At 35.0% G+C, this 12,998-nt stretch overlaps 1 protein-coding gene across 17 annotated transcripts in view; it reads right to left on the reverse strand.

Annotated features, from left to right (window-relative positions):
• Positions 1-12,998, reverse strand: part of LOC103503100 (pyruvate kinase 1, cytosolic-like) — a 105,307-nt gene that overhangs the window by 71,392 nt on the left and 20,917 nt on the right. For 3 of the 17 annotated variants that reach the window (XM_051091741.1, XM_051091740.1, XM_051091739.1), the window contains exons 1-4: positions 5,512-5,728; positions 4,627-4,805; positions 3,873-3,935; positions 1,586-3,301 (exon numbers count right to left, since the gene is read on the reverse strand). In XM_051091741.1, the coding sequence (XP_050947698.1) occupies positions 1,586-2,685 (1,100 nt within the window). In that variant the 5' untranslated portion in view covers positions 2,686-3,301; positions 3,873-3,935; positions 4,627-4,805; positions 5,512-5,728. Of the gene's footprint in view, positions 1-1,585; positions 3,302-3,872; positions 3,936-4,626; positions 4,806-5,511; positions 5,729-5,761; positions 5,839-7,194; positions 7,284-7,518; positions 7,664-7,750; positions 7,823-8,374; positions 8,450-8,973; positions 9,126-12,998 lie in introns of those variants that run through there. The other 14 variants (XR_007824877.1, XR_007824878.1, XR_007824879.1 and 11 more) reach the window with 12 other exon arrangements.

The raw sequence follows: 12,998 nt of genomic DNA on the forward strand, positions 1-12,998 counted from the left end.
ATATATATGCATGTGCGTACTGTTTTTTCTTACTTGTTAATGTTTCCCTTTGTTATGTCACGTTTTAAAACTTGAAATTTTGAAACAACGTTCAAGCTAAGAAAGAAAACTCCATAAAACAAGCAAGCAGAAGTGATTAATCACATTTTTGTTCAAATAGAGCTTACAATGCCCTCCATGCAAATTTGTCAATCAATGCAAAATTGGAAACACGAAAGAAAAATAAAAGCTTCTTAATATCTCAATCAATATTCATGCAAGCTCTTTAGTTGACAGATAAGTCAAATGTGATGTGGAGATTTCAAACTTTGAAAGCAAAAGAGTTATTGAATGATTCAAAATCAAACAAGCAAAAATCAAAATATATTGTAATAAGTAGAGCATAATATATCTAACTAAGAATCACCAGTTTCACAATATAATAAAACACAGAGATATTAGGCATCACTTCATTAGAGAAGAAATTGAGAAAACAGAAACCTGTGTTGTAAAGATCCATACCTCTGGCAATGCTTCGCCATGCTAACCAAGCTAGTTAGAAAAAAAATCAAAACAAAATACCTATTTTCTGATGTAACCATTAGGCTCATTGTTGAAGCATATCCTTTAAATTTCTACATGCAAAAGAAGTCATAAATGAAGTTGAGAGAGAGTTCATTTGGTAAAATTCTTCACATAGATTGAAAAACAATAAAGAAAATAAACCTAGGAGAACCAGTTAACCTTTGTGTTCTTTCTTCCTTCACTAACCTTTCTCTTCATTTTCTTCTACTAATTAATTGCTCTGTCTTCAGAAATCTTCTATCCCTTCTTTTATGTACAACTGAAACGAAAGAGGAAAAATTTTGAGAGATTTGAGATTTGCATGACTGTAAGGTGGAGAGTAACTAAGTTGAGTCCTTTGCATTTCAAGATAGAGCACTTGTATGGTAAATGGAAAATTATCGTCGAAGTATCTCTTATACAAAAAAATTTCACTTTGGGTATGGACATTTGGGTTTTAGATCCAACAGGAAGAATGGTTGATAATCAACCAAGAAATACTCAACAATGGCATGAAAACAAGGAACAAAACCTATTAAAAAAAGCAAGAATTACCTCAGAGTATCCAAAAATTTCCAATAAGAATTAAAGAACCTACAAGATACCACAAATGAAAGGAAACAGAGAAGAAGATCTTTATATAGATTCAGATCCTTCTAAGAAAGAGGAATTAATTCCTAAATCATCATCCCAACATTCCACCAAGATTTCAAACCCTAACATTGTTTCACACCCATTCAACATTAAAGAAACATGAATTAAAAAAAATTCCAAGATACAAAAGAAGAATCTGACTCAAATAAAAAAGAAATGCAATTTCATCAAAATTTTAAGTTAAAAAAGACAGTTATTTCCATATTCAATCTCAAACTCAACAAACTTTAATTTTTTTTAAGAACATTCCACAAGAATTGCATGCATTCTACTTGACCTAACCAGCTAGACTCTAAGGGCTAGGCAGGTCTGGTTTTGGTTAGGCCAAAAGCGAAGTGTTCCCCACACAAGTTCTAATACTGAGGGAGCCCAACGCATTTTACTCGACCTAACCGGCTGGACTCTAAGGGCTAGGCAGGTCTGGTTTTGGTTAGGCCAAAAGCAAAGAGTTCCCCACACAAGTTCTGATACTGAGGGAGCCCAACGCATTTTACTCGACCTAACCGGCTGGACTCTAAGGGCTAGGCAGGTCTGGTTTTGGTTAGGCCAAAAGCGAAGTGTTCCCCACACAAGTTCTGATACTGAGGGAGCCCAACGCATTTTACTCGACCTAACCGGCTGGACTCTAAGGGCTAGGCAGGTCTGGTTTTGGTTAGGCCAAAAGCAAAGAGTTCCCCACACAAGTTCTGATACTGAGGGAGCCCAACGCATTTTACTCGACCTAACCGGCTGGACTTTAAGGGCTAGGCAGGTCTGGTTTTGGTTAGGCCAAAAGCGAAGAGTTCCCCACACAAGTTCTGATACTGAGGGAGCCCAACGCATTCTACTCGACCTAACCGGCTGGACTCTAAGGGCTAGGCAGGTCTGGTTTTGGTTAGGCCAAAAGCAAAGAGTTCCCCACACAAGTTCTGATACTGAGGGAGCCCAACGCATTTTACTCGACCTAACCGGCTGGACTCTAAGGGCTAGGCAGGTCTGGTTTTGGTTAGGCCAAAAGCGAAGTGTTCCCCACACAAGTTCTGATACTGAGGGAGCCCAACGCATTTTACTCGACCTAACCGGCTGGACTCTAAGGGCTAGGCAGGTCTGGTTTTGGTTAGGCCAAAAGCAAAGAGTTCCCCACACAAGTTCTGATACTGAGGGAGCCCAACGCATTTTACTCGACCTAACCGGCTGGACTCTAAGGGCTAGGCAGGTCTGGTTTTGGTTAGGCCAAAAGCGAAGTGTTCCCCACACAAGTTCTGATACTGAGGGAGCCCAACGCATTTTACTCGACCTAACCGGCTGGACTCTAAGGGCTAGGCAGGTCTGGTTTTGGTTAGGCCAAAAGCAAAGAGTTCCCCACACAAGTTCTGATACTGAGGGAGCCCAACGCATTTTACTCGACCTAACCGGCTGGACTCTAAGGGCTAGGCAGGTCTGGTTTTGGTTAGGCCAAAAGCAAAGAGTTCCCCACACAAGTTCTGATACTGAGGGAGCCCAACGCATTCTACTTGACCTAACCGGCTGAACTCTAAGGGCAAGGCAGGTCTGGTTTTGGTTAGGCCAAGAGTGAAGAGTTCCCCACACAAGTTCTGATACTGAGGGAACTCAACGCATTCTACTTGACCTAACTGGCTGTACTCTAAGGGCTAGGCAAGTCTGGTTTTAGTTAGGTCATGTTTTCAGCAGCACATATTATTAAGTATGTACAGTGTTCACAATATTCATATAATAGATTGCATACATTTTACTCATTTCTAAGCTATTAAAGTACGCATTTTCAACATATTTAAGATATTTAAATAATAAAACAATCACAAACCCAAGCTCCATGCTTAAGGGTTAGGCAAACGTGTTTTCTAAGCTAAAAAACAAAGTAGGCATGATATTTATTCTAAGAATAGAGAATTTGAAAATTTTTAAAATTTAGGCATTTTTGGCAAAATGAAAATTTCCCAAAGAACATGGAACATGCAAAGCTACAACCCCACCCCCACTTAAAGTTGTCCTCAAAGCATGTTAAGCAAGATTCTAAGGATGGAAAAATAAAAGAAAGGGAACAGAAAACCTCCCCTTGCTTGCAAAGGTTCCAAGTTTGGTTATACTTCATTTCCCTTTATTCCTACGGAAAGAAAACAAGAACTTCTATCAAATTTCATTAAAGAGGTTAAACTAAAAATTTAAAACAAAAAAAGTTCTACAAAACTTGAAAGAAAGCAGTTTGCATTGTTAAAGATCGATCATGCAACTGTATTTTCCCTAATTTTACCCGGATCAATGACCAAAGGTTTCTCAAATACTTTCAAACCTCACCTGGAAAATCATCAAAACTTTTATTCCATAAGTCTTATCTTTGTCCTTATTTGGGCATTGTCCTTACTCCAAGAACAAAATTGATCGTTCAAACATGTCACTTTTAAAAGGTTTATTTGTTTTGTTCTTGATATATCCAATTCGAAGATAGTCTAGTAAAAAAAATTGTATTATCTGTGAAAGATGAAGAACTTTTGGTGCTATTTCCAACCATCACCTAGTTAAATTCTATCTAAAATGCAATGAAGTCTAGCATCAAAGTCAATTTATGATTTAATGCAGTGAGAAATAGTTAAGCTTTAGAATACTATCATCTTACATAACTTAAAAAAAAGAACAACAAAAAACTCCTTTATTTTCAGTTAAAGGAAAACACTTACCTCTTATCACGCTATTCCTTCACTCAACAGCATTATGCTCTTGGTCTGTCCTCAAAGAACAATCTTGAAATTACGAAAAAGAAAATCAAATTCAAATATAAGATCAAAGCTAAAATGAAAAAATTATTCGTAGAGATAAAAATTTAAGCATCTTCTAACACTACAAGAGCTGCGAAAGAGCCCTTTTCAACCTCTACAATAACTAATTGAATGCTGACCTTCCTACAAATGTGCATATAATGGTTCAATTCAACACGAGCGAAGCTTTTCTGGTATTTTTAAGCCAGTTTCTCAACCTAAGTGGAAAAAAGGATTCATTTCTCAGAATCAATTTATATCTAATGTTTTATAGAACTCGTCAACACTATTATGTGTTAATATCATTCTAAGAGAGGTTACACATGGATGATGGGTCAACAGAACTGCAAACAGTGTTGCTGAACATTCTAACGTCTAAAAAGATAGATTCACATACGACTGCAGATTGTGTGTCTATATATACGTACCTATTTAAAGAGAGAGATTTTATTTGTTAATGCACTGTATGGAGTTCATCACTCGGTTCTTAACCAACATGCAAACTTTCAACTCATAAAAAGTAAACCAAATTTTATGTCAAAGTTCAATCTCTCCTATAACAATTGCATAAATTTCTCCTTCCCCTTCTTATCGAAAACTATGATACTTGCTCTCAGTTCCACCCATCCATAATGTAATTTATAACATTTAGTACAGGAGATAGATAGGCCATTACCTCACTTTCTAAGAGTGCAATCTTGTTGGTTGCCTTTTCATGTATCATTTCAAGTTCGTCCAACATCAATTCCATCATCTTATGCTCCTTCAAAGCAGCCTGGAATTGTTTTTGAAGCTCTTTCTTTCCAGCAAAACATTATCAAACTCGATTTCCAGAAATTGAAAAAATTGTTGCAACTGCATGAAATCAACCATTATCAAGTATAAAAAGGGAAAAACAAATTTTGTATAATCTGTCCAAGTAGCCTATGTGATACTCCAATACTACAATCACTTATTGACTGAAACTAGTAAAGTTCCCAGAAGCCACCAACCCATGTAACCAGAGAAAATTCAATTGTCAATCATATGAACTTTCAACTATAGTCACTTGAGACTGATGAATGAAAACGAACAAACAAAATGTTGAACTACACTTGTCCAACTGATGGTAATAAGTAAAATAGTTCAAACTATTGTTCAATAACTCAGGCTGCAAAGAACTCAATGGTACGATTCTGCCTTTCGAAGTCTTAAACAACTTACTAACGTAATATTTTATGCTTTAGAATATTAAGGATTCTCTAATCTTTACTAGAAACACCGTAATTATTTGATCGTTCCAAACTTTTCACTTTAATATCATACCCATTTATGGCTAACATACTAGTTAAAAGTAGTTTGAGTACTCAGTTAACTCCTACTTGCAAGCAAATGAAAGTCATGGAGATGTTGTCTATAAAAAATCTACTACCGTAATTTGAAGAATATTTTGCTTTATACATATTTTCCACAAAGACAAACCTATGATAAAAAAAAACAGAGAAAAGAAACACAAACAAAATATATCATTGTTGAACAAGCACAGATGACAATCAAGAAACAATGGAGCGAGAGGGCTAACCTGCCTTCCCCTTCGTAAAGCAGCTAAAATTCGTCCAGGAAGAGAGACAATTGCAATTATCCACACAAAGTTGTCCAAAATATGTTTAAGTGAAGACTGACCGAGGTCTTCAACAGCTTCAACCAAGTTTGAACAACAACAACAAAGGTTTTCAAGATAAATGAGCATGTACGCATGAAAAACGAGAAAGGCCTCGTGACCAATAATATTGTAACATTAAGGAATTCTAAAGAAAAGCCATTGAACCCACCAGTACCACTACCTTTGTTGCTGAACTACATGCCAATGACCTTTTCGAAGCTGTAACCAGATTTATTGAACCCAGTTCTGCAAAACAAACAAATCCCTTCAACCAAACTGGACCGAGGAAGCCATATAATCAATTGAGCAGGTAAGAAGTTGATACCAAATTTTCATGAAAAGCTATTCACTAAGATAAGAACTTCATAACAAAAGGATGACAATGAACCTTTTTACTAACTGAATCGTAACATAAAAGACGAAAGAATAAACTAGTATTAAGAATAAGCATGGTTATGACATTATGTATTATCTCACCTTGAAGCATGGTCAAAGATTGCTTTTTGAAACCAGAATACGGATCGATCTTATGCTTTTTCATGTTTATGACATTTTGTATCTTCCCTCCTTTTCTCTTACAAAATTCTAACTAAACCAATCTTTGAGTGTAGTGTAATCCATCTAAAAAAGATGAAAATGCTAAAACAAGCACAAAAGTGGCGATTAACGTACATGGCTTGTAGGCATATAAAGGAAGAGATTGAACGCAGCAAATAGCCTTTACTGTAGATGTTCCTTTGGAAATGAATTCATGGTTCTTAGGTAGGTTAGCTTTCTTCGAATTTACTCTCCTTGAAACTTCAGAACTGGGTAGCTTATGGTTTTTATTTTATCATTTGGTTGGAGTGTTGAGATTTTATTGTAATTATTTGTTTCTATCTTTGGGATGTTTGAATTCCTCGATTGGAAGTTTTCCGTAACTTCCTTAGTTCCTTGGTAATATTTTCATTTGATCAACAAAAATTTTCTGTTTCGATGTTAAAAGAATCAAGGTAATAATGGGACAAATGCGGATAGGGAGAAATGCAAGAGTTCTTATTAAAAGAAAGGGGATGGGGAGAAACTATGGCCTCTGTCAAGGTTCCACCTTCAGTTTGGTGAACTTTTTCTAACTCACGAGCCCCTTAGTGCACAGGATTTTAGAATGTTTTCCCTTCTCTTTTTACTTTAAATAGTATCAAAGAAACTTTTTAGTTCTTTTTATGGGGGAGAAACTTACCTAAAGAGACTTAACAGAGTAACAAAAGAATGCAGCACTAAACGGTGGTTATAACTGAAAGCATGCAGCATTTTCTTTGGCGATAACAACCTCCACTTTTAGAGATATTCCTTTGTTTTACTTGTAACTTTATCCTTTCCCGGCAAGGGTTTGTGTTTTATTTTCATGTATGGTTTGCCTTCTACTTCCCTTTAACAAGCCCTTTTGTAGTCCTTTTAGTGCACTCATGACCTCACGTTAAATGTTTTTTTTCTCCAAATTAAAGTTGTGCCTTCATTAATTCATTAATGAAATAGTAATGAATAAAGGAATGGAAATACCTTATACTACATAAAGCTTGGGGTTTAAAAGCTGTGTTTCTATCTCATACACACACAAATTACCTCAGCACATATTCTACTAACGGTTGAAACGGTTTCTACTGGATGTAATCCACACAATGTCTCAGCCCCAAGAAGAATTGCATCACTTCCTGCAAACTCATGAGAAGACAGGTTATAAAAAAACGTCATACAATCATATCCCCTGTCAAGAATGGAACTAAGAACCCTGATTCATACTAAATAGAATGATACAATTGAACATAAAATAGATAAATTTTAAAAAGTTCAACCCAATCTTCAGCATCATTAAAAAGAACCATGACTTAAAAAATCCCTACATCTTCGGTCTTTAAACAATAGAGATTTAAAAATTGAATAACTCACCATCAAGTACAGCATTGGCAACATCGGTAGCTACTGCACGTGTAGGTCTCAAGTTGTTAGTCATGCTGTCTACCACACGAGTTAAAACAGCAGGCTTTCCAGCCATATTACATCTATAAAGGGCAGTTTTCTGAAACAAAAGCACCTGTAACAATGTAGAAAACAGAAATAATCAATCCTAACGTAACCATGGTAAAGAATACGAGTAAAAAGTGAGCTGACAATGACTTACCTCTACACTTTCAATCTTTGCAAATATTTGAGTTTGGTTAAGGTCACCTAGCTTAGAAAGAAATTGTCGAGCCTACATAAAAATTTAATTTAGCAATCAATATCCTCTATTGTAATAATCAACATAGTCAAATCACCCACAATTGATCATTTGTTTAAAGTGAAGACTCAATGCAAGGAAATAATACTTGTCAAACATCTTCCACATGTCTAGCATGTGACAGAGAGAGGAAGTCAATCTTGTTTTTTACTCCCCACGTAGCTATGATCTAAAGTCACCAGTCAGCATCAAAAAATACTATGAGCTACCAATCATGTTAAGGTTGTATAAGCTAATTGCAAGCAATCAAAGAGACTTAACAGACATAACAAACAGGAAACTGAAGAATGTTACTCTTTGCCTTTCTCAGTAAGTGTTGGAAGATCAATGTGAATTTCAGCAGCATGCAAAGTGTACATTGTACCAACCAACGTGGCAGAGTTCTTTACCACACAACCAACATCATCTCCTTTCACTTCGAAAACCTGATAAATCCCCGACAGACATAACTCAGCATAACATCATTTACCACGATTCCTTACAGTGAAAAAAAATTTGAAGATCCCTACCAATATGCCCCATTACCTCCAACCAGACAGATGTTTCACTTCCAGTAAAGAGGTACTGACCAAGAAAAAGGGTGTCTCCTTTCTTAACGACCTATATAAGAAAATTTCAAGTTTAGTAATATGAAGGAGATTATTGTATAATCAATGCAGTGAATGAAAGAACGCCCATCTTTTATAAACTTTGACTTTGCAAAATATCTTATTTGCATAAACTAAAGAATATTAAAATCTTAACCTCTTATCAATTTTTAATGAAAAACTCACGTGTCTTGATACGATGCAATTTTGACTGAGTAAATTGCATCAGGCAACAGACACGATGTAGACAAGTAATTAAATCATTAGTATAGTCAGTTAACATTAGTTTAGTTGATGATTTTAGATTAAATAATAGTTTGGATTTATTTATTTGTTTGTTTTATTTTCTTGTATAACAACAAATAGCCACTTCTAGAAATATACGAGGGGCTTTTCAATATCAATTTAAAATAAAACTTTAATTCATAGAAAGTTTTTCCTGAACTTCAGGGCTACAGATTTTCCTTGTTTGGCTGTGGATTTGGCATGATCTAAAATGTTCTACAAGTAGTATGAAGTTTTATAGTATTTCCCAACCTTTGAAAGTCCACCATAATTTGTAGGTAGCAGCTCCGAAGATGCCTCTAGTTCTTGATTGGGTGTTAGAACAACAAACCCATCTTCCTGAAGAGAGATAGATTTCTCACTTTAGTAACCAACACCTCAGGACCCGCTGTATCCAGCATAACCTGAAAAAAGCAGAAGAATTAGCTTACTTATTCTTTGGCCAAGTTACTAAGAAAATGGTAGGAAAGTTCAAAGGATAAAATATACACTCAAACGTATTAAAAACGAACGTACAGCACAAAGTTTCTTGGTGCTTTTAACAGCAATCTTCAAATTTTCCAAAGTCTCTTGATGGTAATCTGGACTGCCCCATGAAATGTCGAACCGAGTAACTAGCAGCCACCAAAGAAAGAATAGAAAAACAAAAGTTCCCTACTATAACTCAAACGCATTACCCACTAGAAACAAAGGGAGAGTTGCTAAGGAAGCCAACCATACCAGACATTCCAGCCGTCAAACAAGCAGAAATAACTTGTACAGATCGAGAGTTAGGACCCAGAGTACCAACAATCTTAGTCATTGTAGGAAAGAAGCTCCAGAAAACAAGAGGGCAACAAACAACAAAATTTCAAGGGGCCTCAAATACAAGAAAAAAATGCAATCTTTTCAAGATATCCCAAACCTTCACTCCTAACTTCTCGATCAAATCTTATGTTTCCAAAACTCGTAAGCTTATCAAAACTAGTAGTAAAGCTTGTTGAAATTGATCTCAATGTTCTCATGAGCGTGTTTCTTCGATAGACGAAGGTTTGCTTTCACTGTGTGCAGGTGAAAACTTTCTGGACTCCTGGACAGGGGACAAAGCAAGTGGAACAGATGAACCAACAAATACTTCTACTATTTGATTTTGAAGAAGAGAATCACAGGAGATGGGGTACATCAGAAGAATTTCAACCGCACACAGAAAACAGATAAAAAATAGTACAGTTGACAACCCAAGAGCCATTTAACTGAAATATTTCCTAAATGATTAGCTGGTAATTATTTTATCTTAGAAGAGAACTAGAATTCACCCTGGTCTATAGACAATACATAGAGAAATGACAATATGATGTGAGCAATTGTTACTAAAGGAAAAAAATAGTTTACTGACAATGAATTGAAGTAGTCTTTCCTTTGTAATTGAATAATTTAAAGAGTGATCTAATGAATGTTATAAAAAATAAATGAGGGGAGAGAAACTCGACCATGGAGAGAAAATGGACAGTGAATGAAGTACCAAAAAAAACAAACTAGCGAATGCAGTCATTAGTTAAAATAAAACCATCTTCAAAAGTAGTCATAACTCAACCAAATGGCACTATATTTTCTACAAACCCAACTTCTTTTTACTTTAGAAATGTTCAATTTGTGTTAGTTCCTACACACAAAAAGGTTTCGAACTCCTGAAATGGATAGAATTACAGGGCTACAGGTTATAGTATTTTTGTGAACCTAAAGCAATTATGAAGCATAACCAAGTAGCAAACACAAACACAAACACTTGATGAAACTTCTAACAGTCACAAAAACTTTGGAAGTTAGTAGTGCAAAGAAAGAAAGTGAGAGAAGTCAGTTCTGGCTTAAAAAATCCCTTTTGACGCCTTCCCAACTTCCCGGATGCAGTTGAACCCCTTGAAAATGACCATAACTGACTCAAATTACAGTAAAAAATCAAATTGAGTGAACACATGGCAAGTGGGTTCAATTCCTTTTACCACAGAAAACTATAATACAAGTTCTTTCACTTCTTAGAACCCAAATTCCACAACCACAGTTATGCAAGAAGAAGAACAACAACAAAAATGCCTCTTAAACTCCAACGAGAAATACAGAACTTGAATTCCAAAAGGGAAACTTACCTCCGTACTTCCATGGATAGGGGTGCACTTAGGTGCGCATATTAGCACGAGGAAGATAAAAACCTTCATTAGAAGCCGAGTAACGTCTGCCATTGTGGATACACACTCCTCTGTTAAATTTTCTACACCAGATTTTACATCTTCTCTAATCTGTGAGATGATTCAGCATAAGACGAAATTAATTTTTCATATTACAGGAAAATATCATTTCACCACCCAAATTAAAACAAAAATATACCAAAACCCCAAATTAAAACAAAAATATACCAAAACCCCAATAATCACACCACGTAAACTACCTTCGCAATAGAATCAGACAACCCAGGGATGGAATTCTCAAGAACGGTCTCCATACTGAGCTTCCGCTTAAGTGGGTTAGAAGAGAGAGCAGGCTCTTCAACTTAGTCGGCGAGGGTTTGAAATCGGGAACCATGAATTGGGATCGGACGGTGAATCATTTTCTTTGGAAGACGATGTAGGTTTCCGAGGGGTCTGCCGCCCTTGATTCCGGCGCCGTTAGCGCTAGGAATAGAAGATGGCAGTGGATCGGCGACATGGGTATGGGTTTCTTGGGTGCATGCTTCATTTTAGAGAATGGAAATTGAGAGATAGGAAGAGTGAAGACGAGGAAGACGAGGAAGACGAGGAAGACGAAGGAGACAAGAGAGCGAGAGAGAAGGGGAGGAGGAGAGAGAGGGAGAGGGGAGAGAGAGTGCCGTTGAGAAGAAACGTGAAGAAATTATAAATGAGAGAAGCTGTGAAGGGAGGGTTTCAAAGGAGAGAGAATAAAGGTTTTTTTGAAATTTGAAATAGTGTTAATAGGACTTCTACCGTATAAAGAGCAAAACATTTATTTGTAAACATAAATAAATCTAAATGTTCTGTGATTTTTTTGTTTCATAAAACGCTTTTAAATTTTAATTCAGAATTTATAGGAGCAAATGTAGAACTAATTTAAAATAAATAATTCTAAATATTCTTAAACTTTTAAATTTATTCAAAAACCGTTACTTTTAGATTAAAACCGTTGAAGTTTTATTTCAAAAATACCCTTAGAACTTAAAAAGAGTTCAAGAATATTCTTCTTAATTTAAATTTTATACCAATTTTCTCTCTATCTAAAATAAAAACTTAAATTTTAAGTTAAGATCATAGTCTTAATTTAATTTTTTTATAATTATTGTCATAATTAACACAGCTAATTAATTGTCAACTAAAAATTATATTTGACTATTAACACTCTTTTTTGTTTGACTAATTATAGTATGTTTTAAAGGAAAATTTTCGTTTTGGAAATTTACTCTGATTCTATATGAATAAGAAATACTTTTCTCTAAATTATTGACTGTATAATATCAAAGCCATTAGGGTTTGCAATATCGTAGTGGGTGGTTTCCTTTTCCATTAGAGTTTAAGTTTAGGACATCGTTGAGTAGTCGGACTCATAATAATGTCAAAACTGCTAAAAATATTTACAAAATAGAAGTCTATTTGATAGTTTTGAGATCTCACTTTCATGAAAATATTAATTTCTATGAAAATTTTAAAAAAAAAAAGTGATGTAAGTTGTTATTATTAATTAATGAAACTTCTACTGTAACTTAATTAGACTATATATGATTGTCATTTTTAATCACAGTTTCTATAAAGTACAATAACATTTAGATATCTGTTGTAAATGGATGCCTAAACATTGATACAAGAACATAATTTGAAAAAATGGAAAAATAATTATATTACAAAACAATATAAAGTTTAGAAATATTTGAAGGTGTAATAATGAGAAAATTTCTTTTCTCTCTTACTTCCTTCTTTTTATGTACAGTTTTTTTTTTTTCTAAAAAAATTTGGTTTATTCTTTGTATTTTTTCGGATCAACCATGCATCAATTCACTAGGTGGAATGTAAATAGCAGATGTTTCTTTATTATTATTACTATCTTACTTCTTCTTGTCCATAAGTGAAAGAATACACACTAGTTACATATCATATATGTAACCAGAGAATAACCATAATGTTGGTTGTATAATAAGTGTACATATAAAAAGAAGATGACCACTTTCGTTTTGTTTTTTTTTTTTTTTTTCTTTAGGATATTTCAATAGGAATTTTCATCGGAGTTAGACTTCGTCTCCTTGTTTGAGTTCTTCGGTA

The sequence above is a fragment of the Cucumis melo genome, chromosome 11 (genome assembly GCF_025177605.1).
Source record: "Cucumis melo cultivar AY chromosome 11, USDA_Cmelo_AY_1.0, whole genome shotgun sequence".
NCBI lineage: Eukaryota > Viridiplantae > Streptophyta > Magnoliopsida > Cucurbitales > Cucurbitaceae > Cucumis > Cucumis melo.